Below are 24,418 nucleotides of genomic sequence, written 5' to 3' on the forward strand. Positions count from 1 at the left end.
GTAGGGAGTGAATGCACAGTTACTGGAAGTTTTGCAAGACTTTCCTGCTACCTATAATTATATATTGCAGCTTTTGGCAGGATGACTGATCTAGGTAATTTCTGAGATCCTGTAATATGATCACTTACTCACACATGCAATTAATATTTTTTACCAGAATCTGTTTAAGGGCCTGAGGATACAGCATAAACAAGCAACAACAAAAAAAAAAAAACCAAAAAACCCATATAACACACACACACACACACAAAGAACTCTGCCTAAAAATATAAAAATACAGAAAATAATTTGTACTGGATATACAATATATAAAAACAAAAAAATAAATATAAAAATATATCATCTGATTGTCAGTTTTTTCATATACCCTTCATCTAAGTACCCATTAACTCCTGCCCTCCTTCCCAGCCCTCTCCCCAGACTTAAAGTATCAGAAACTAGAAAATTCTATTTCAGTTTGTGTGCCACGCCCTCTCACGGATCAAGGCTTATTCTAAGCTGGAAATCCAGAAAAGTGGCCGGGGCCTTGGGAGTTTCTGAAGGTGTAAGGAGAGATCACGGAACTAGTGTTCCGGTAGTTGTGGTTCCCGATGGGAAGCCAATTCCGGGGACCGGTAGTGGAGAGCGCTGGAGCTTGTTTCCGGCCACCTCAGCGGGAAGCGGAGACGCAAGCAGCTAGGTCTTCGGAAACTGGGGTAGAGGTTTAACTGTTGTCCCGGCGGAGCAAGTCAAAACCCATCTACGGCCGTCTGGGCCAGTGTTGGGTCTCCGTAGCCTGTAAAGATGGTGTTGCTCACGATGATCGCCCGAGTGGCGGACGGGCTCCCGTTGGCCGCCTCGATGCAGGAGGACGAACAGGTGAGCTGCTAGATCCTTAGGACCCCAGGTTCCTGCCAGAGCGCTATGCTGTCCGCCCCGGATTCCTTGTTAGGACGCGGGAGACCCCTGAATCTTCCCAGGCATTTCTGACTCCTCTGAAGTGCTTTTTCTTTTTTGACAGTGAAGAAGACTACCTGGAGAAAACTAACCTTTGCTGAAGGCGGGGGTAGATTTTTATGTTACCTATTTCTTATTAGAAAAACACTCCGGAGAAGGGATATGTTTGGCTAATTGTGACCATCCAGTGTTCTGTAATTCTTTAGGGACTCTGCTAAAATTCAGGATCTCTAATTTTTTTTTGCTGTTAATAAGGCTGACAGGTCCTGGGGAAAATCAGCTCCTAGTTCTTTAACTCTTTTCTGTAGCACCTGATCCTTGACCTACCTTGCTGACATCTATTGAAAGCAGATGAGATAGTATTGCCACATATATGCACCTGTTTGAAGTTCAGTACAGTACTTTGTTTCAAAGTTAGGTCCAATTCCCACCTCCTTCAGTAAGCCTTACTAAATTCTTATTGTTGGAATTATGACCCCTGTTATATTTCTATAATGCCTTGTACTTTTGCCTTTGTTATATTTCTATAATGCCTTATACTTTTGCCTTTGTCTTTCAATAAATTAAATTTCCTAGTAGGCAGATGACAAATCTTGGTCATTTTTGTATTTCCCATAGCTTTTACAAAAGCAGTTTTAGTATAATAGGTGCTCAAAAATATGTTGCATTGATTAAAACAAACAAAAAAAGTCCCAGAAAAAAAACCCTAGGTAGCTTCACAGAAAGAGGGCTTGTGCCTTAAAATCACAAGGCAAATTTCTGGTGTGAGACCAGTTCCTGGAATAAGGTTGGGGAATTCCGGAAGAAAGGAGGCTGAGAATGACATTTATATAATTTATTTAAATTTGTTTAAAGTGATCAACTTTATTTTACTTTCTTATACAAGTAATTTAAAAAAATTTTCAAGGCCTAAAAAAAAGTTGAGTTCTAGAAAAAAATATTTTGCGCATTTTTTAACCTTTCATTCATATATTCATGAAAAAAAGCAACAACTCTCATTAAGCACAGCAGGTGTGCCAAGCATGGTGTTCATTCAGGGACTTAGGGAACATAGGCCCTACTTTCATGGAGCTTACAGTTTAGTGGAGAAGCCAGATCACTAACAAATAACTATAATGTAGATAATTGCTGTAGAAGAGGAAGAAGTTTCTGTGATTGAACATGGAAAAGGTATCTAAATTGATTTTTGGACATCAGGAAAGTCTTCCCAGAAGGAATGACATCCAAGCCAATAGGAGTGTCTCCTAATTGAGAAAGCTTCTATTTGGTTATATGCCTTTTTAGCTTTGATTTGCAAATAAGTTTACTTTAACTTGTAGGAGAATAACGATACAGATTGGGAAGTTGTTATGTTGCTTAGTACGTTATGCTGAGTGAAATATTTTCTATTCATGACACAAAACAAAGTCTAAGTTGATATAAAATTTGAAAAATATAGCATGCCCTGAACTTTGAACTTGTGAATTTTTCTCTTCTCCTGCATTAAACATTTTCTTGGACTATGCAGAAGGAGTGAAATTATTAAAATGAATGCAGAATATGATTTGAAACAAAGGAGATGGTGAGGAAATTTTCCTTGAAGGATATGTAGTTTGACTAAGAAATAGTTTTTGCAAGGGAACAGAAATCTGGTCAGTTTTCCAACTATTGCTTTGAATTCCAGTATGGACAAAGAATATAAAGTAGGTATGAAAGTCTGAATATCAGTAGGCCCTTATTCTTTGCCTTGACACTTTATTGAAAAAATTAGTTGATTATACTGTGTGTTTCTTAATTCCAAATTAGGTATCAGTCTACCAAGATGGGTTGCTTTGTTTAATGAAAAGGAAAGATATTTTACACAAAAATATTTTCATGATTATAATTCTGTAATGATTTCCTTTAGCAGTTTTGACTTTGAATGATAACATCCTTTCTGAACTTTTAACATCTGCAAAAATATAAATCTTTGACTTATTTTTTACTATTAAAATAAAGCACCTTACATTTAGAGAGAGTGCCTATGCATGCGTGCTAAGTAGCTTCAGTCCTGTCCAACTCTTTGTGACCCTATGGACTGTAGCCCTCCACTCTCCTCTGTCCATGGTTTTCTCTAGGCAAGAATACTGGAGTGAATTGCTATGCCCTATTCCGGGGAAATCTTTCTGACCTAGGGATTGAACCTGTGTCTCTTATGTCTCCTGCATTGGTGGGTGGGTTCTTTACCACTAGCACCACCTGGGAATCCCATAGAGTGCCTGCTATATACCAACCATTCTGCTAAGTCTGCTAAATGCATGATTTCATCTAGTCTTCATACCAGCTATTGTTGTTTAGTTGCTAAGTTGTGTCTGATTCTTTGTGACCTCACGAACTGTAGCCTGCCAGGCTCCTCTGTCCATGGGATTTCCCAAGCAAGAGTACTGCAGTGGATTGCCGTTTCCTCCTCCAGAGAGTCTTCCTAACCCGGGGATCGAATCCATGTCCCCTGTATTGGCAGACGGATTCTTTATTGCTGAGCCACCAGGGGAGCCCTTATATCAGCTGTTAGGATGGGTTCTGTTATTGTCTACGTTTATAGATAAGGAAGCTCTGAGGCTAAGAGAAGAAAAGTCTCTTTCTTTAAGTCACACAGCCTAAGTAGTACAATGGAATTTTTCACCCAGATTCCTTCCTTCCCCTCCCCTCCCTTCCTCCCTCCCTCCTTTTTCCCCCTTCCTTTCTTCCTTATTAACCTGCAACCACTGTGTTAGTTCCAGGTGCATAACATAGTGATTTGGCACTTTTGTCATCAGGGTTTTTTAACTTTGGCACTTTTGACATTTTGGAATGGATAATTCTTTGTTGTGGGAGAACTGTCCTGTGCATTGTTGGATGTCTAGCAGCATCCTTGGCCTCTGCACCTTATATACCAATAGCAGTACCACTACCCTCCCTCCAGTTTGACAACCAAAAATATCTCCTGACGTTGCTGCATGTCACCTTTGGGGAGGATAGGCAAAATCACCCTTGGTTGAGAGCCACTGTTTTGGTTTTTAAAAGAAAATTTTAATTGAGATATAGTTGATTCACAGTGTATAAGTTTCAGGTGTTAAGCATAGTGATTGACAGTTTTTAAAGGTTAGACTCCATTAGTAGTTATTATAAAATATTGGCTATATTCTCTGAGCTCTACAGTATACCCTTGTAGCTTATTTACTTTATACATAAGTAGTTTGTACCTCTTTATCCTCTCCCCCTGTGTGCCCTTCCTTCCTTCCCTCTCCCCACGGGTAACCACTGGTTTATTCCTTTTAATCCATATCTGTCTGATTCTACACTGGAGCCTTAGTACCTAACTGTTACACTTTACTGCTTTGTTCTAAGACATTTTAATAATGTATTTACTTCTTGGGAGTCTGGAAATTATTTTTTAAGAAATGGATATCTTGATCAAGTAGTTTTATAGTTAAGTATCTTAATTGTCCAGGCCAAATAAATGTATTCTTTCAGTTATTTACATTGATAATAGATGCCATATTTTAGGTAGTTGCTCCATGCTCATCCCTATACAAACTGTCTTGTTACTGTAGATGAACAGTTATTCAAGTAATACAATAGAGCATTTTTTTTTAAAAGGTACAGAGTACCTTATGTACTGTTTCCTCTATGCTTTAGCTAGAAATACAAGGTAGAGAGATGAACTTTTCCAAACTACACTGTCTAAGTGATACTCTATTTCTTCCTTTCTGATGTATTTCTCCTTTTCAGATGTTTGCAATTTCTTTACCTTTCTGTTCTACCTCAAAATAAACCCTGTTCCCTTCTCTCATCTTGTCTCAGCTCTGTGGACTTGAAGAAGGTGTAGATGTAGCTGAATACAGAGCAGGGAACGCCAAGAAGCAGATGGTCTGTTATACTGTTAAACTGCCACACTCCCCCAGTCACTGAGGGTTGATTAATCATCTTAGTGTTACTGCTGTTGGAGAAAGATGGTTGGCTCTTGGTGCTGCTGGCCTTTGATCAGTAGAGCTTAACAGAGACTTAAAAATGATAAGGGCTCAGCTAAACATTATTGTAACGACAGAAGATGGCATGTGATACAACTACAGCAGTCATAAAGTGAAAGTCACTCAGTTGTGTCTGACTGTGTGCGACCCCATGGACTGTAGCCCATTCGGTTCTTCTGTCCATGGGATTCCCCAGGCAAGAATAGTTGGAGTGGGTTGCCATTACCTTCTCCAGGGGATCTTCCCGACCCAGGGATTGAACCTCGGTCTGTTGCACTGCAGGCAGATTCTTTACCATCTGAGCCTCCAGGAAAGCCCACCAGCAGTCATAGGTAACAGCAATAAAAAGGACTGTGGTTGTGTGGCAGTTTACTACCCCTTACCTCCTATATTTTATGTACAGAACCACATCCTAAATATACTGATGATCTCAAGTTAGTTTCAGAATACTTTCACATCCACTTTATTATTGAATTGCTAACAGCTGTCTTTCCTTTATACTGTGTACAAGTTTCATCAAGTCTGTTTTAGACGAAGTAGAAAACAGAATTAGGACATCTAATTAACTATTTTTAGATAGGCTGGCTGACTGTGGGCCCTTTGTGACTGTAATCTTAAAAGCAAACCAAGGGTTTATCTCTAAAGCCATGATTATGTTGTTATGTGAGATCTATCAATAGTTCAGAGCTGCCATGTAGTCTTGAGCATTTCCCATGAATTAGATTTAATATTAAATAGTAAGATATCCCTTGGAATGTGGCTCGACCATCACAGAAGCAGTTTTAATTGTAGAGGTTGTATAGCACACATAGGAGTAGGAGCTTCAGAGATACTGCCTGGGTGCAAATCCTAGCCCCTCCCTTACTGGCCCCAAGTGCAGATATGCAACAAATAGACATTAATGAATGAATAATTTTCTCATTATAAAGTTAATTTGTGCCTGTTGCAGAAAATTCAGTAAATACAAAAGGACCAAGCAGTTAATGGTGATTTTTTTTTTTTTTTTTACTAAAGTAGTGGTAAAATTAAGTAATCCCTGCTTAAATTATACCCACTTGGTATCTAACCTTAATCTTTGTGTATGTGTTTAAAATTAAATAATGGGTAATAACTGTAAGACTGTTCCACCTAATTTTTTCACATAGTGTATAATGAATGTCTACTCATATCATTAAATATTACACATCATTTTGATGGTTCTGTAGTATTCCATTATATAAATATATAACATGTTATGTCACCCATCCCCTATCCTCTTATTGAACATGTTTTTTGTTTTTATATGTTTTTGTAGTTGTTTGCTTAACACATGTATGATGTTTATGTATACTTTCAAAGGTGTAGAATTATTAGATAAAACACTGTGCAAAATTTTATAATTTCTAATACATATTGTCAAAATGACTACCAGAAAGATTGTGCCAGCCTCATGTTCCCAGGAATGGTGATGTTAACTGAACCAGCAGTGTAAGATGTTGGTTGGCATGCCATAATTCCTATGTAGATATGTCCCCAGTATTGTACATTGGCATCATTACTTTGTTGTAAATTCCTGAAATCATAGCATGCTTTTGGCCATAGTCTATGTGTTTCTCTCAGATTGCAATAATGTTTACGATGCCTCTTATAAAGTCAAAGGGTTTGTACCAATCTTCATTTGACCAACAGGTTTTTGCCATTTTTTTAAAATTGAAGTTTAGTTGGTTTATAATATTATGTTAGTTTCACACTTAGAATATAGTGCTTCAGTATCTTTATAGATTATACTTCATTTTAAGTTGTTATAAAATACTATTCCTGTGCTGCACAATATATCCATGTAGCTTATTTATTTTATACATAGTAGTTTGTACATCTTAATCCCCCCTACCCCTCTCTTGCCCTTCTTCCTTTCCTTCTCCCTAATGGTAGCCACTGGTTTGTTCTCTGTATCTGTGAGTCTATTTCTGATTTGTTATATTCATTTTATTTTTTAGATTCTGCATATAAGGGATAACATACAGTATTTGTCTTTCTCTCTCTGACTTATTTCACTAAGCGTAAAATACGCCATCCATCCATGTTGTTGCAAATGGTGGAATTTCATTTGTCATTTATTTATTTAACTATTTCCTTTAAGGGGCTCACCTGCCTTTAGCTGTCAGAAAACTTATATTTAACTTTTATTGTTGTAGTTATTTTACTGATACTAATGTCTGAGTCCTGCCTCCAAAACACTGACTTAATTGGTTTTGGGGTGCAGATTGAGCAGGAATAGTGTTTTTTAAGATCCCCAGGTGGTTCTAGTGTGAAGCCAAAGTTGAAAATCATTGACCTATGTTGGTATTATTTCTTTGCACTTCAGTAGCCAAGGTTTGATCCCTGGGTGGGTAAGATTCCTTGGAGAAGGGCATGGCAACCCACTCCAGTATTCTTGCCTGGAGAATCCCATGGACAGAGGAGCCTGGTGGGCTACAGTCCATGGGGTCACAAAGAGTTGGACATGACTGAGCAACTAACACACTTTTAGTACCTCTGCAACTTTATATGCATCCCTCGTATCTTTTGTTGTGGGGTCAGATATCTTCGGAATGCCACATAACAATATTGCTTAAGCAAACAGATTGACTCTACCACTCAAATTTAGGAACATAAGATATTGGCACTAGTTCAAAGCATGTGATAGTATTCACTCTCCCTAACTGGCTGGCCAGTCATAAGAAAAGCAATATATATTAGCATTACTGTTTAATACAATAATGTTAATATATATTATACTGTTAGTTATTACAAAGTGTTATTAACATATAACAGTATACATGGTAATGTAGGAGTATATCTCAAGCAAACAGCCTTATAATAAGGCATTGCCATAAAAACAGTGTTAAACTACAAATCAACACTTCTAATGGTCTCTGCCTGACTCCCCTGATTCACCTCATACTTATTTACTTCCTTATTTATATTGAAATTTCCAGCTTACCATTTTATTTTATTTTATTTTGAGTTATAATTGACTTATACCGTTATATTAGTTTCAGATGTACAATATGATTCAGTATTTGTAGACACCGTGAAGTCACCATGGGTAAGTCTAGTTACCCTCCATCATGAAAAAAGAGTTATGAAAATGTTTATTCTTTTTTTTTTCTTGTGATGCAGACATTGAAGTTTTACTCTCTTAGCAACTTTCAGATACAGAATACTGTATTCTTAACTACAGCCACCGTGCTGAACATTGTATTCCCATGACCTGCTTTATAATTGGAAGTTTGTACTTTTTGATTCCCTTCACCCATTTGGCCTACTCCCCCACCCACCTCCCCTCTGGCAGTCACCAGTCCATTCTCTGTGAGCTTTTTTTTGAGCAAGATTCCACTCTTTTTTAACGGCTGAATAGTATTCCGTTGTGTATATATACTGCATCTTTTTTATCCATTCATCTGTTGAACACTTATTATAGGTTATTTTCATATCTTGGCTATTGTAAATAATGCTGAAGTGAGTATAGCTTAGGATGCCGATATCTTTTTAATTTCGTGTTTAATTTTCTTTAGATAAATACCTAGAAGTTGAATTGCTGGATCATGCAGTAGTTCTGTTTTTAATTTTTTTGAGGGAACCCCCCCCCATACTTTTTCCATTTTTGCCACACCAATTTACATTCCTTCCAACAGTGCACAAGGGTTCCCTTTTCTCCACACCCTCACCAACGCTTGTTATATCTTGTCCTTTTGATAATAGTCATTCTAACAGGAGTAAGGTGATATCTCAGTGTGTGTTTCTAGTTCACTATTTTAAATATAGCTTAAAATCCTATACTTGTACATTTGTTGATCTGCCAGTTAAATGATTTTATTTTTGCTTCCTTGTTTTTATTCTCAGTTCAGTGGATCACTGTGATCTACTAAGTTTTACTTTGTACTTTCTCATAGTTAGGCCTTAGGTCCAATATCTGGGAGAACCTGGTACACTTTTCTATTTAAACGTTTAGTTATTAAGCATCTACCAAGGAGAGACTGTGTTATATCTTTCAATTCAGAATAAATAATCTAAAATAAAAAATTCCTTCCCATCACATGGCAGAAGTTATTTCCCCCAGTATGTGGATGAATAAGGTATATTTGCTTCTCACTGTTCATGCACTTCTTTTCCATTTTTGTCTTATAGGTTATTGAAGTATAATTTTCTCCCTTTGAAATGACTCTACTGTTTTCCCCAGTAGACTTTTTCCTCTCTTTAAAAAAAAAAAATTGTGAAATCATTTAGAGATTGTTTGGAAAAATATTGCCTGTAATTCTGTCATCCAAATGTTACTATTTTCATTTTTTTAAGAACATATCCCTTGCTATCCAGAAGTTTGCATTCCAGACTTGGAAACCAAATAGATTTATTTAGTAAAGGATATTTTGACTTTCCAATCTTCTTCCTTACTCTTACTTGTTTTTACCTAGTTGCAGTTACAGTGTTCATAGTAATTTATAGTGATGGGTGTACACATTTAGTTTTGCTTATACACCAAATACTGTAATACCTTATGGAAGATTTTGCATGATATTTCAGCATAAAAATGAGATTCATTCTGTCTGTCTTTCCCAGGATTTTCCTCTGAGTATAGAACACGTTGTGTGATTCTGTGCCAGTAACCATGCAAGTGAGGTGGGTTAGGAGGAGGGCACTGACCTCATAGTGGAAATGGATTCAGCAAGTACCTTAAATGCAGTTGAGGTTTATATTTTTGCTTTTTAGAAAGTAACTAATGTGACTTTGTTCGAAAACTCAGGGTTTGGGCTCCCTCTTTTCTCTGAAAGTAGGCCACTTTTATTTTGTTAAAATAAATCTTATTAACGTTATTAACCTGTGAACGAAGGACCATATTTACATAGTGTCCTCAAAATATGATACTTCTTACCAATTGCTACTGCTTTTTTTGTGGAATGTTCTTAAATGAAGGTGTCTTCTTTCAGTCTGGCCGGGACCTTCAGCAGTACCAGAGTCAAGCTAAGCAGCTCTTCCGAAAGTTGAATGAACAGTCCCCTACCAGATGCACCTTGGAAGCTGGGGCCATGACTTTTCAGTGAGTATAATCTTGATTTCCTCATGATTATTTAAGTCTGAAATACAGCAATTACTTGTAATTACACCTCAGAAGAATGGTAACTTTTTTCAGACATAAAGATAACTTTGAAAATAGAGTCACTCTGTGGAGGCAACTTTCCTGGCTCTAATTCTGCAAAACTGAAATCTTGGTTTCTGTATTCAGTTTGTGTACAGCAATTCAGCCTGCTATCTTGTGTCTAGTAAATGCTGTATGTATCATGCAGTAATAGATAACTTTTGCTTTGGGAGCTTCTTAGAGCCAGACACACATAGATTAGTACCCTTGCTTAAACATTTACTGACACTGTAACCTTGAGCAACTCACATATATTTCTCTAGGCCTCAGTTACTTCTATAAAATAGGGAATCATAGTTTTGTTAGTTTTATGAGAGAATCCCTGTATATCACTTAACATTTTGTCTGGCACGTAGAGAATAGTTAATAGGTATTATTTATTATTTAGAGAAAAGAAAATTATAAACGATAATTTAAGAGCATCTAATCAGTGGTTGGAGAAGGGCATGGCAATCAACTCCAGTATGCTTGCCTGGGAAATCCCATGGACAGAGGAGCCTGGCGGGATACAGTCCATGGGGTCGCAAAGAGTCAGACATGACAGCATCTGAACAACAGCAACAACAACAAATCATTGGTTATAGACAATGCATACAGCTGAGAGAGGGATCAAAGGGACTTTATTGGGTCTCAAATTACCTACAAATAATTGGTATTAAGTGTTTAATTATATGTCAAGTTTGAAGGTGCTAAAACAGGCAGGATTAAAAAAGAAAAAAGAGGACAAGAAGATCAGAGGAAAATAAGAAAGGATAAGCTAAATAATCCTTAGTATGTTAGAAGCTCAGATACTGAGATAATATAGATCTGAGAAGAACCTATTGTGTTTAACTCAACCAACCAAGCTTCTACTCATCAAGAACAAGCAAACAAGTATACAGAATCAAAACCAAAGCAAGGCTCTGGCCTATTGGTTAAGAAAATAGTGAACATTAGGGTTTGTAAGTTATTTCAACATTAAATAATGTTCAGTTCAGTTGCTCAGTCGTGTCCAACTCTTTGCGACCCCATGGACCGCAGCACACCAGGCCTCCCTGTCGATCACAAACTCCGAGAGTTTACCCAAACTCATATCCATTGAGTCGATAATGCCATCCAACAATCTCATCCTCTGTCGTCCCCTTTGCCTCCTGCCTTCAATCTTTCCCAGCATCAAGGTTTTTTCAAATGAGTCAACTCTTCACATCAGGTGGCCAAAGTATTGGAGTTGCAGCTTCAACATCAGTCCTTCCGATGAACACTCAGGACTAATCTCCTTTAGGATGGACTGGTTGGATCTCCTTGCAGTTCAAAGGACTCTCAAGAGTCTTCTTTAACACCATAGTTCAAAAACCTCAGTTCTTCGGCACTCAGCTTTCTTTATAGTCCATCTCTCACATCCATACATGACTACTGGAAAAACCATAGTCTTGACGAGACGGACCTTTGTTGGCAAAGTAATGTCTCTACTTTTTAATAGGATGTCTAGGTTGGTCATAACTTTCCTTTCATATTATTTCCTTTCTAAATAATGTTCAGTTCAGTTCAGTCACTCAGTTGTGTCCGACTCTTTGCGACCCCATGAATCGCAGCACGCCAGGCCTCCCTGTCCATCACCAACTCCCGGAGTTTACTCAAACTCATGTCCATAGAGTCGGTGATGCCATCCAGCCATCTCATCCTCTGTCATCCCCTTCTCCTCCTGCCCCCAATCCCTCCCAGCCTCAGGGTCTGATGCTCAATTATAATACAGTATTTTTTATCTTTACCATGGGTTAGGAACAAATGACCTAGAAAGATCTCATGGAACTGAAAAGAGATTTTCTTCTGCCTCCTTCCTTATAATCTTATCTCTTCCCTTATTTGCATCTAAGAGCTGTTTGCTAAAGATGTATTCTTTGCCAGACCATGTATTAAGTCTTGCCTTTAATGTTCTTAGCTTGTCTTCTTATAGCAGAGAGAGATATATACGCAAGCAACTGTACTATAATACCTGGGACAGGAAGTGCTATAGAGCAGAGAGAAGGAAGCAAGTTTTCAGGAAAGGGGACTCCACTCTGTGGAGTTCTAGGGTGCCTTAGAAGCTACATAGAAAGGACAGGGATGGGGGATGTGTGTAATGCTTTGGACCCTTAAACTCCTACTTAAACTAAAAAACTTCTGACTGTATTTGCTATACATGTTGGTCTTCTGGATATAATTTTGGCTCAAATAAAGAGTGCTACAGCTAAAAAGTCATTTGAAAACCACTGAGTAGCCAGCCTCTTTCCAGAAATATCTCAGACATGCAGTAATATAGCCTCCTCCAGACTGCCAGGGACAGTATGATGGACATGAGTTTGGGCGAGCTCAGGGAGTTGGTGATGGCCAGGGAAGCCTGGCGTGCTGCAGTCCATGGGATTGCAAAGAGTCAGACATGACTGAGCAACTGAACTGAACTGAAGGCTGCCAGGGAGCTCATCTCACAAGAGGAGTCAGTTTGTTATTGAATAATTTGCAACTAATACAGAGTTCTTCTACCCTAGAAATTAGGAAATATTATTAGTCCTGAGATTGTTATTTTCTGTACCCAGTAATCATTGTGATATTAACTTCTAACTTTTTAAGTGTTCACAAAAATTTCCAGTTCCACAATTCTTACAGATGGAAGAAGTTTAAATGTGTATATATTATTACTTGTTTACTATACATGATCAAAGGGCAGATGGAGTCACACCTCTGAGTTTTCAAGAAAAAGTCTTAAGTATTAAGATATTTTAGTTGAAGAATTATGTGATGAATCAGTTCAGTTCAGTCGCTCAGTCATGTCCGACTCTTTGTGACCCCGTCAATCGCAGCACTCCAGGCCTCCCTGTCCATCACCAACTCCCGGAGTTTACTCAAACTCATGTCCATCGAGTCTGTGATGCCATCCAGCCATCTCATTTTCTGTCGTCCCCTTCTCTTCCTGCCCCCTATCCCTCCCAGCATCAAGGTCTTTTCCATTGAGTCAATTCTTCACATGAGGTGGCCAAAGTATTGGAGTTTCAGCTTCAGACTTAAATTGAAGAAAGTAGGAAAAAACCACTAGACCATTCAAGTATGACCTAAATCAAATCCCTTATGTGATGAATAAATATGTCTAAATACTCCTTTTGGAATATGCTTCTAGTAATGCGAAGATGTTTGTTTTCTAATTCTAGTGATTTATGGTTTGTAATTGACTTTCTGATTTCATTAGCCTCAAAGGCCTTGGGCTTGAATATTTTCAAGTTTGTATAAGGAATTTCCTGGTGGTCCAGTGGTTAGGACTCTGCCCTTCCCCTGCCAAGGACCTGGATTTGATCCCTAGTCAGAGAACTAAGATCTTGCAAGCCATGTAGCATAACCAAAAAAAAAGTTTGTATGGCACTTGAGAGTCTGTTTCAGACTGTTGGGAGTGTTATTAATCTACAACAATTTTTTCTTGCTTTTTTTCATTTTTGTCTCTTCAGTTACATTATTGAACAGGGAGTATGTTATTTGGTTCTGTGTGAAGCTGCCTTCCCTAAGAAGCTGGCTTTTGCCTACCTAGAAGATTTACACTCAGAATTTGATGAACAGCATGGGAAGAAGGTGCCGACTGTGTCTAGACCCTACTCCTTTATTGAGTTTGGTAAGATTTTGTGCCTTACTTTTCTATCAGGGGAATAGACAATGTAGAGAAGCTATTGATATAATTTAGACTTTTTTTTTTAAAGCTTACCTACTAATGTTTTGGATTCTGCCTCCTCTCCTATTCCATGTCTTTTTTCCTTTTGAGTGAATGAGGCTTCCTCCTCATAAGTATTAATAATTTTCTCTGGCCTTTTGATATTTTCCCCATAGAGCTTGTTGCCCTTTGCTCTTTTTTGTAATTTGTTTTGATTCTTCATTAGTGTAAAAAACTGCCTGAAGATCCAGATTGATATGTAATTGCTGAGTTCTTCTTTTTCCCAATTCACTGTCTTCACCCCCACACACACAACACTCACAGTGAGACCCATTTTATGGAGATCAGAATTTGGAAATCAGAAAGAATGGTGTTTTGTTTCTTTTAATAGAACAAGATCCTCTAAATTAAGTACTAAAAGATACCTGGTATTGGGGCACAACAGTTCCTACAGGCAGAAGTAGTGAGCATGGATGTCCATATTTGTACAAGATTTAATAGAAAGACTCATTACTCCTCAGAGCTGGTAAAATACAGGATGGCAGCAGATCAAAGGAAATGTCCTATAAGTAGAAGAAGGGAGAACAAGTATGATTAGATTACATCATTGACATTTTTAGTTAAAAAATAAACTGGTTTTGAATACTACCTCTGGATATCTGAAGTGTTTCAAGTTTGCTAGATAAATGAGGACTCTTGATTTCTAGAAATACAGAAAATGTATTATAGCAAAGCATTACAGTGTTTCAAAACTAAACTCTCCAAGTGCTAATTTTATCATGTCTGGTTTTGCAGTTTTTATTTTTGTAGGCAATAGGAGTTCAGTAAAGCCAAGAAAAAAATAAGACTGCTGTACCAAAGTCACACAGGAAATAGTTGGTATTCTCAAATTAGCTTAAAAGATTGTATGCAGAGATATGAATGGGTTATAGATGAACTGTAAGGTGCAGTAACCTGAGACCAGTAGCATGGTAATTGTTATCAACCCTAGGCTTGAATGGATAAGAGCAGTTTCTGGAACTGGGAAGGAAAAAATTTATAGAAAAGGCCAATTTCAAAGGAGCAGTAACTTTTGGTGGAGGAATATTACTAGCCCAAGATGACTTCTCAGGGAGGAGATAGAGGAATAAATCACTGTCACTGTCCACTCATTCCCCACTCTTGGGGTGTCCTCTTTGGCCGAACCTAATTGGAAGCTAGACAGCAAGGAACCCATCGATATAATTCATGCAGGTTAGCTTCCCAAAGCAGAAAGCAGGGTGCAGAAGGGTGGGAGGAAGTCTAAAGAGGCAAATAAAGGGTAGCCAATACACTATCTTAAGATTTTAGCTAAAAGTTGAAAATATAATCTTTATTAATTATTCTTTTCATAGTTTTATCATATGCAGATATTGGCAAACATGAATGAGCATGCAGTGGTTTTTTTTTTTTTTTTTTTTTTTTTTTGAGCATGCTGTTGTAATATTTTGGGAAATTCCCTGTCACACTTGATACTCATTCAGGAGTCTGGTTAATCATGGACAGTTGCAGAACCAGGACTAAACTCAGAATATACTCTTGCCTACTTCTTTGATGGACATGAAAGAATTATTGTTAACAGTCACTTTCTTCATCCTTATAGATACCTACATTCAGAAAACCAAGAAGCTTTACATTGACAGTCGTGCTCGGAGAAACTTAGGCTCCATCAACACTGAACTGCAAGATGTGCAGAGAATCATGGTCGCAAATATTGAAGAAGTGTTACAACGGGGAGAAGCACTCTCAGGTATCTAAAAGCAGTACGAGTCTTATGAGCAAGTGGTTCTTATTCCACAGGCAAGGATAGCTTATTTGGGGTTACCGTTTATGCTGTCAGATTCTATCTAGTACTATTAAGAATTCATTTCTCCAAAATGGATTACATTACAAGCTTCCAATATGATATGTTTCTTCCTAGTGTGGTTAGTTTCTATGAAGTTGGAACAGTGTAAAGTCTCATTCCATGTAAGAAACAATTACTGTTTCCAAGGTATTTACCAAATTAGATTAGTATTTATAGAAACACATAAGTTAAGGAAAATGAAAAGAAGAATGAGAGGACATTGTCAAAGGTTTATGGCAATGGTTTCATAAGCAGCTGTTTCAGGAGACTTTACTGCTGCCAGATCAACTGTTACAAAATACCATTCCATCAAGGCGTTCCTCTGCAGAAAAACTTCTAAGACCTGTGACTACAAGATCTAGTCTGGTGTCAACTTACTTTTCATTCATCCAGTCGTTACTAATTGAATACTCATAGTGTGCAGGGCGGGCTTCCCCAGTGGCTCGGCAGTAAAAAGTGTGCCTGTGGTACAGGCGCTGCAGGACATGCAGGTCCCTGGGTCAGAAAGATCCCCGGGAGGAGGAAGTGGCGACCCACTCCAGTTTTCTTTGCTTGAGAATCCCACGGACAGAGGAGCCTGGTGGGCGACAGTCCATGGGGTCGCAGAGAGTCGGACACAGCTGGAGCCACTTAGCAGCCAGTGTGTAAGGCACTGTGTTCTCTGTCGAGGGAGACAAGGAGATCGCAGAAGTGTTCCATCCTCACAGGGTCACAGACATCCTGCCTCAGCCAGTTTAGGGTCTTCATCATCCTGGACCTTCCTTAAATGCTAGATGAGAACTGCCTCTTCAAAGAAGCCTTCCCTGATCCTTACAGTCCATGACGCATTAATCTCCTTACTCCTTCAAATTCTTAAAACACTTAAATATTTTACATAATGTAAAAAAGCATGTAATGTTTTTTTAGCACATGGGGTATGTATATGGGTATACTAATTTACCTAAAATATATAACTAATGTTTAAATGTTACCTAAGTGTTTAATGTGAGCATATACTCTGTGTTTTATATCTATTTTATTTCTTTCACAGTGATCATCACAGGTAGTTGCCTTAATGTATATTTTAAAAATTCAGCCTTGTTACATATTCATGATGAAATGCATGCATGCTAAATCACTTCAGTCATTCTTTGTGACCCCATGGACTGTAGCCCTCCAGGCTCCTCTATCCTTGGGATTCTCCAGGCAAGAATACTGGAGTGGGTTGCCATTCCCTTCTCCAGCCATTCCCTTCTCCAATGAATAAATGGGTTTTCCTTTATTATGAACTTCAGATATTAACCTTCATGTTTATAGTCAGCAACTGTCCCAGTGTATAGCTTCGTACTCTTTAAACATCAGTTTTTGGATAAGTGAGTCTATATAAATTTTCATCGTAGCAGACTCATAGGTTCTACTCAGGATAAAGTAAACCAGTATAGGAAACTTTTTTAAAGCCAAAATTTATAAACTGCTCAATTAATCAAAAGCTTATGGGATTTTCTTCCAGTGCTTTGCTAATTGCTGTAGTGTTGATATGCTGATTAAAAATGAAGTACATTTTTACCCTTAAGAAACTTCATGTGATTGGGAAGATAAGGAACATTGTCACAGAGTAACAAACATCAATTGAACATTTACATTGTTCTAGGCAATATGGTAGGGGGGCTTTACATATATTTTATTTATTCTTTAGAGTAATCCCATGTGAAGTGGATGGTATCAAACCAGTTTTACAGATAAAGAAGAAAAGACTCAGAAAAATAGCTTACTCAAAGCTAAAAAATAGCTTACTAAAAGTAGCTTACTAGCTTTTTACACTGCTAGTACTTGGCAGAATTTGTTGGTCCATGGAGTCCTTGTTCATCTTCAGAGAATGATAGTTGTAAATCATTATGTAGATATATATGGGCTTCCCAGGTGGCTCAGTGGTAAAGAATCTGCCTGCCCAATGCAGGAGACGTGAGTTCATTCCCTGGGTTGGGAAGATCCCCTGGAGAAGAAATGGCAACCCACTCCAGTATTCTTGCCTGGGAAATCCCATGGACAGAGGAGCCTGGCAGGTTATAGTCCATGGGGTCACAAAGAATGAGACACAGCTGAGCGACTAAGCACATAGATAGATAGACAATAAGAGCTAAAAGAATGTAGAAGGAAATAGGAAACAGGAAAGATTTCTTGAGTTTTGATAGATTAGGAAGGAGTGAAGAGTGATATTTTTAAGAGGAAGAAAAAGCATACCTGAACAGGGCATAAATGAAGACAGTGGGAAGATTAGCCCACCTCAAAAATAGATTTCTTCCTCTTTAAGCTTCTCCATAATAAGAATCTGTCTTTTATACTGTTTTCTCTTTTTGTTTTAGAGCTAGTCAGCTTTGCATTTAAGACCCAAGAATAGTTCCTGTGGGTTCTTTTAGTAAGATCAAATTGTGCCTTTTTTACTACCTAAATATACCTGTTTCTTTTAAGGCATAGGTTTTATTTTTTTATTCAGAGGTGTGTCACTCTACTGCAGTGTAGATTGCACAGGTACAGGGATCATGTACGTTTTGATTGTAACTGTATCCTCTAGCACTTCTCATGGTGCCCGCAACATAAATATTTGCTAAATAAGACTTCTCCAAGCAATAGTTTTGTTTTTATGATACCATGTGTTTCCAGTGTTCATATGTAAAGAAATTCTCATAACTATTGCTTACTTTATATGACCTAATATTTATTTCTCTTCCCAGTTTTTCTGAGCAGATTTAGATTCATTTAGCAAATACTTATTTATTGAGCACTGACTACATGCCAGATCCTGTTCTAGGCACTCGGAATATAGTAAGACACACTGTAGTAGTTAAAAACCTCTGTCCAGTCTGTTAAACTGACTGGGAAGATTCCTTGCAGTATTGTCATGGCTATTTCTCATCCCCTAACTGTTTTTTTGCATGACAAGGTGCTTTTCTTACAGGACAAGTTACTAATTTCGAAATGGCTGACATGCCTGTGTTATTAAGTAATGCCACATTTCTCAATCAAAACCAGTTCCTATTAAGCAACTCCAAATAGTCCAAAAGCATTCTCCAAGGAAGACCAAATAAATTCAGATTGCAAAATAGTTTCTCAAAAATTTAAAGAAGTGAAAAGTTTGATTAGAATTTATGCCAAACTGAGAGTTTGTTTTTATTATTAAAAATATGCCATATATTTTAAGCCCGGTTTAGCTTATGTGTATCGGGCTATTTCTCTAAGTGCTTAGTTAACAATTAAAAGAAGATAATGACATTACAAATATTTGTATAGGAAAAAAAACTTTGCAGAAGATTCTAAAAAGCTTAATTTAGTAGATATTGGTGGTTTTCTAGCACCTGTGATTGTATTTTCATTGTAATACAGCTCTCCTATGTCTGCTAAAATACAATTTCTGATAGTGTTATCTTCATACTAATAGTCTTTACCATGTGGAAAGTTTTAGAAATTTGGTAGTAGTCACTGTTGAGATACAGTCTAACACTCTGTCTGGTTCATTGAATTTTCTGGTTACCTGCATTTTTCATCTTACCTCGATTATTATTTGTCAGAATATGAGAGAATATGATTTAAACCATTAAGAGATTATGGAAATAGTTGTTACCAGCTAACATTTATCAAATGTATACCATTATGTAGGCATTGTGTTCACCTTATAAATATCCCATGATATGATTACTATTATTATATATTCCCTATTTTTATAGACAAAGAAGTTGGGTCTTCGGCTGAGTTGCCCAGTATCATATGATTGATATAGCTGAGATTTGAACTAGGGTGTGAGACCAAACCCTGCACTCAGTCTGAAGCCTCAAGAATTTGAACATAAGTTGAACTGATTAGTTGAAAATGCATTGTAGATTTTACAGTGCTTCGGGATCATGAGTTAATCAGTGTATACAACCTTACCCTTTTAAAAAAAAAAGATAATTTAAGCTTCATGATTTGAAGTAGTGCTACTCATTTGGGTTATTTTTGTTCTTAATACAGTTGAAAAAATACTTTCAGGGGCTAATTAATGTTATCCTTTTTTTCCCTTTTGACAGCATTGGATTCGAAGGCTAACAATTTGTCCAGTCTGTCCAAGAAATACCGCCAGGATGCGAAGTACTTGAACATGCGTTCCACTTACGCCAAACTGGCAGCAGTAGCTGTGTTTTTCATCATGTTAATAGTGTATGTGCGCTTCTGGTGGCTGTGAAGTAGTGAGTCCAGTCACTGGCAAGGGAGAACCTAGAACCCGGCAGGTGTCTGTTTTCAGGAAGCTGAGCGCACAGAGATGTGTATTAGAATCCAAGTGGAACTTCTGCCTCTAAAGACCTTGCAAGAAAAGACATGTCCTGAAAATGAAAGATTACACCTCATTTAATGAAGCTTAGCCCTATGTAGAAAGTGTCTTTCCGGGGCAGAGGCTTTCTCTGGGTGCTAAGCCATATACATTAGGGAACAGTAGATTGTTTTATTTGTTTTTTTCCCCTCCCAGTGTTTTACATTTTTCAAACAGCACTGACTGGGGCATTCTCATTCTCTAATGGAGCCGTCAGTGAGATTTGGCTTAACCAACCTATGCTAGCAAGTCTGAAATCCCTTCAGAGAAGGCAGCCCTTCAGGAAGTTTTTTGACTCTGTTTAATCAACATTCCTTTCGTTGGTGACATTTGTGATTTTCAGGAATCTGAGTTGTTTGATGGCCTTTTAAACAAGACTCCAGTATGTGAAGGTTAATTGCTGTGCTGCAAGATATCCTATTGACCCCTATAGGAAGTTAACCTTGTTTTTCATTTATGATAATTTGCTTATTGCACAATTGCTTTAGGGTTAAATGAATTATATTAAGATGCCTTGAAATTATATTACAGCACTCCTTGATTAAGAAGCAAAAATGTTTTCTGTCATTTACTCTTAAAAGACTTAAAATTAGTTTGGGACATTCTTGATTTTATTTTTCTGCATCTGGTTTATATTAATATAAGAGTGAGTATAGCATATAGCCAGAGGCCCCTGACTTAGTGGGCAGACAGGCCAGCTCATCACTACAGCTTTGTCCTCCTTCCTCACTTCGTCACTACGATTTTCCCCACCTTTCCTCCTGCCACAACTTGCTAAGGTTTTCTGAATTGCTCTGAGCCCTACAGTCTCATGTCCCATAACTGTCCTCTCAGTATATTCTCAAATTTCAAAATGGAAGATAATAGTTGCTTAGTTAATTAAATTGAAATTTTTCAGAGCAACTACTCAAACTACTAAACATATTTATCTAAGAAAATCTGAGAGCACCTCATATCTGCTTCAGTTATGTAATTCTCTGAGAATGTTCTAGAGATAGACAGCTCATTTACAGTAGATTCTGTTAACAAATAAAAGTACCTGATTTTTCCCTTTTTTGCTCAGGGATAATGAGAATTTCCTTTTACCTTCTGAGGTAGAATTTTTTAAATGGGGAGAATAGGCCTTTTAAATATTGTCACAAGAGTGTACAATATAACCTCTAATTCCTACACATACTGCAAATATTTCTTTAAATTGTACAGGAAAATGAACCAACTTCTTACTTCTTAAGATCTTTAGAAAGAACTTTAACCAGTAAGCAGTTTTATAACTCAGGATCATCAAACCTACTATTCTGATTCCTGATAGAGAAAAAAAAAATCTTTTTTCTTTAAAACAAGGCAAGGAGAAATGCTTATTTTATTCCTGATAATTTACAGAACTAGAATAAAATTTTTTTCTTCCCATTTTGGACCTCTGTCTGCCAATTGGAGTTTTGTGCATGAAATAAGAAGTTACTTTTTATAGAGAATAAGTGCTTGAAGTCCCTAAAAGTCTTGTCCCTCAGTAATGATGTTGGTAATAAAAGCCTTTGAAAGGCTGAAAACCTAAAATAGTAGTACCATAGCTTTTGGTACTTCTGTAGAAGTGGAGAGTGAGTGGCAGCTCATTGTTGAGAGTTGCATGCTGCAACCAGGTGGTCAGCAATGAAATAAATACTTCTAGAATGTTCCCTTCAGTGTGAAACTTTGTTATCTACTGTAGTTAACTTACATGCACGTATTCTAGATACATTCCTACCTAAATTGAGAAGGTTAATTAAAAAATGATATGGGGTAGGGGATGAGAAACAAAGGGATAAGAAAGTAGTTTATGAATATGATGGTAGAAAATGAGAGAGGAGGACTGTCATAATATGGCTCCTACTTGTGTTCTTTATTGGAGGAAGTTGCGAAGATCTAATTAGGTGGAATGAACCAGCAACCAAACAGACAGCTAAAATAGAATGTAATAAATACTGTTCAGGGTTATTGAGGGCACATTAAGAAAGGACACCTAATTTACTGTGGCAAGGAGGATGGTAAGAGAAGGAGAGCATGACTTCCCGTACAGAGTCAGTGACTTGTGCAAGTCATGAGTTAAAAGAATGAGGCACATTTTGGGGGATCATATTGCTTGGTTTGGGTTTCACTCGTGGCTCAGATGGTAAAAAATTTGCCTGCAGTGAGGGAGTTTGATTGTTGGGTCAGGAACATCCCTTCAGGGGATGTTAATTATGTCCGACTCTTTGTGACTGTAGCTCACCAGGCTCCTCTGTCCATGGAATTCTTCAGGCAAGAATACTGGAGTGGGTTGCTGTGCCCTTCTTGGGATCATCCAGACCCAGGGATTGAACCTGGGTCTCCCGCATTGAGGGCAGATTCTTTGCCGTCTGAGCCACTAGGTAAGCCTGAATGGTGGTGGCCACACAATTAAGGCTTTTGGTTAGTGTATTTAGCAGAAGTGACTGGTTGTCTTTTTAGCTCAGCAAAAAGGCAGAGGTCATAAAGATGTTACTCCTATAATTGCAAATTAACTAATTGAACCAAATAGCTTGTACTTTTTAAAAGTCCCCAAAGAAGAATTGGTAGCATGTGTGACATAGTTTGAGGTAGAAGGAGCAGATTGAGTCCCACATCCTTTTAATCATTACAGGTAGGGTTGACCCAACAGTCAACTGTCTTGAGCAATTTAATCACTCTGTTCTAATAAAGTTTATTTCAAGTGCTGTGATTGAACCCATGTTTTAAATTAGAAAAATTATTGGAAATTTGAGTTCCATATACTCATCAAAACTGGACTAATTTTTTTTTCTTCCATAACCTTCATTAACTGAGCACATTATTAGGCATTTTACATGTATTATTACAGTCCCCTCATAATCATTTTCCCAGGTTGCCCAAGGTCACATAGCAAGTTGAAGCAGTTGGGTTCAAATCCAGCACTGATAGACATCCAACCACTACACATACTGTTTATTCCTAAATTATGATGTAGACGTGTTTGTTCTAAGCACTATTTCATTTTGTCCTGTCAGGTTATTAGTTTTTATTTTTTGGAAAAGGTTTTTGTTTTGTATATACATATAATTTCATTTTATTATTTCTATCTCTTTTTCATTTCCTTATCTGTCATTTTTCCCTTTATTCCTTTTTAATAATTTTTACTCTTGGGTTCGTTCTTGTTGGCCTTTTCTCATTCTTGGTTTGTAACACATTTTATTTGCTCCTTTTACATTTGATCTTAATGTTAACTCAGCTTGTTTTTACATCTGATTCACTTAAGATTTAGCAAAATGATTTTTTAAAATAAATCTCCCTCTTTTTTCTTATGTCCTTTTGCTCATTCTCTTCCCCCACCCCCCACATTTTCTATTCCTTTCCATTTTACGTCATTTCCCTAGATGCTACTTTTACTTAGGAGTTACTGTTACGCTACAACTTTACTTCTGTAAGTGAGAGCTTTAAAATTAACTGTTAGACTTACTCATTGTTTTTATATCTTATATCTTAATTTATCTTACCTTCTGTTGATTTCATAACATACCGTGTTCTCTTATCCGTCAATGCAGATATGCCCCTGCTTTAAGGAATCCCTTTACACTATATTACAAACACTGCAGGAATTCTTCAAGAACAAGCTCCTCTAGTTTGTCGTAAGTATTTGGGGCTTCAGTTCTCACTTGTGTTACTGATAGCTCCAAATGTACCTGTCTATGCTCACATTGAGATCTAGATCCAGTTATTTTGCTGCTTGTTGGATATCTGTGTTTTGAGTATTCCATAAAACTTTAGTGCACTTAAAACATCTTATTGCCTTCAAAGTTAAAACCTATCCTGTGCTTCCTAAGGAATTTTTAACTTTTAGACATCACCTACCACTCCTTTACCTCAACTACAAGTCAGGAATTGCATATGACTCCTCAGTTTTCTCCTACCACCTCTCAACTATTAAAACTTGGTTTTCTTAACCTCCAAAATATTCATCATTTATCACTTCCTTTCTTTTTGGCCTCACATTCAAGCTCTCGTTCAAGCTCTTTAAGTTGGTCTCCTGCAGCAGCCTCACTTGTCCCTCTTTCATCTCAGTATTACTAACTTATTAATACCAAAGATTTTCATAAAGAGCTAGTCATGCCCTGTTTCCTGTAGAATAAAAGATTACGTACCCCAGTCTGCCTTCCACAGTGTGACCTCATGTCCTTTCAGACCCATCTGCCCCTCCCCACCACCTCTTCGTTTCATCCACGCCTAATTCTCTAGCTTTCTCTAATCAGTCAAGTTACCCCTTTACCTTGGCTCATTGGTACCTTCTCTCCAGAAATTTTTGTGTGTGTACCTTATTCCTTTTCATTTCCAACCTACTAAAGTTCTGCTCATCTCGAAGACCCAGCTCTAACACCTCTTTTGTAAAGCCTAACATTCTCATATCCTCCTTCCTACCAACCTGAGAGAAGTGGTTTCAAACCTCCCATAGCAACGTGCTTGTATTTCCAGCATAGAACCTGCCAATTAAAAATAGCAGTTTGTGTGCACTTTTCTCCTT

The 24,418-nt window shown here is 37.6% G+C and overlaps 1 protein-coding gene across 1 annotated transcript; it reads left to right on the plus strand.

Annotated features, from left to right (window-relative positions):
* Nucleotides 1-621: 621 nt before the first annotated feature.
* On the plus strand, nucleotides 622-22,601 carry SEC22B (SEC22 homolog B, vesicle trafficking protein). Its single transcript, XM_043459387.1, has 5 exons — nucleotides 622-858; nucleotides 9,851-9,960; nucleotides 13,512-13,672; nucleotides 15,330-15,476; nucleotides 19,613-22,601. The coding sequence occupies exons 1-5, from the start codon at nucleotides 784-786 to the stop codon at nucleotides 19,765-19,767; spliced, it is 648 nt and encodes a 215-aa protein (XP_043315322.1). The 5' UTR covers nucleotides 622-783; the 3' UTR covers nucleotides 19,768-22,601.
* Nucleotides 22,602-24,418: the final 1,817 nt, after the last annotated feature.

The sequence above is a fragment of the Cervus canadensis genome, chromosome 2 (genome assembly GCF_019320065.1).
Source record: "Cervus canadensis isolate Bull #8, Minnesota chromosome 2, ASM1932006v1, whole genome shotgun sequence".
Classification (NCBI taxonomy): domain Eukaryota; kingdom Metazoa; phylum Chordata; class Mammalia; order Artiodactyla; family Cervidae; genus Cervus; species Cervus canadensis.

Bases quoted from the DNA above. Each gene is read 5' to 3' on its own strand.
- SEC22B (XM_043459387.1), top strand. From the start codon at position 784: ATGGTGTTGCTCACGATGATCGCCCGAGTGGCGGACGGGCTCCCGTTG. The intron at 859-9,850 runs GTGAGCTGCTAG...GTCTTCTTTCAG, and splicing joins CGATGCAGGAGGACGAACAG to TCTGGCCGGGACCTTCAGCA. The intron at 15,477-19,612 runs GTATCTAAAAGC...CCCTTTTGACAG, and splicing joins ACGGGGAGAAGCACTCTCAG to CATTGGATTCGAAGGCTAAC.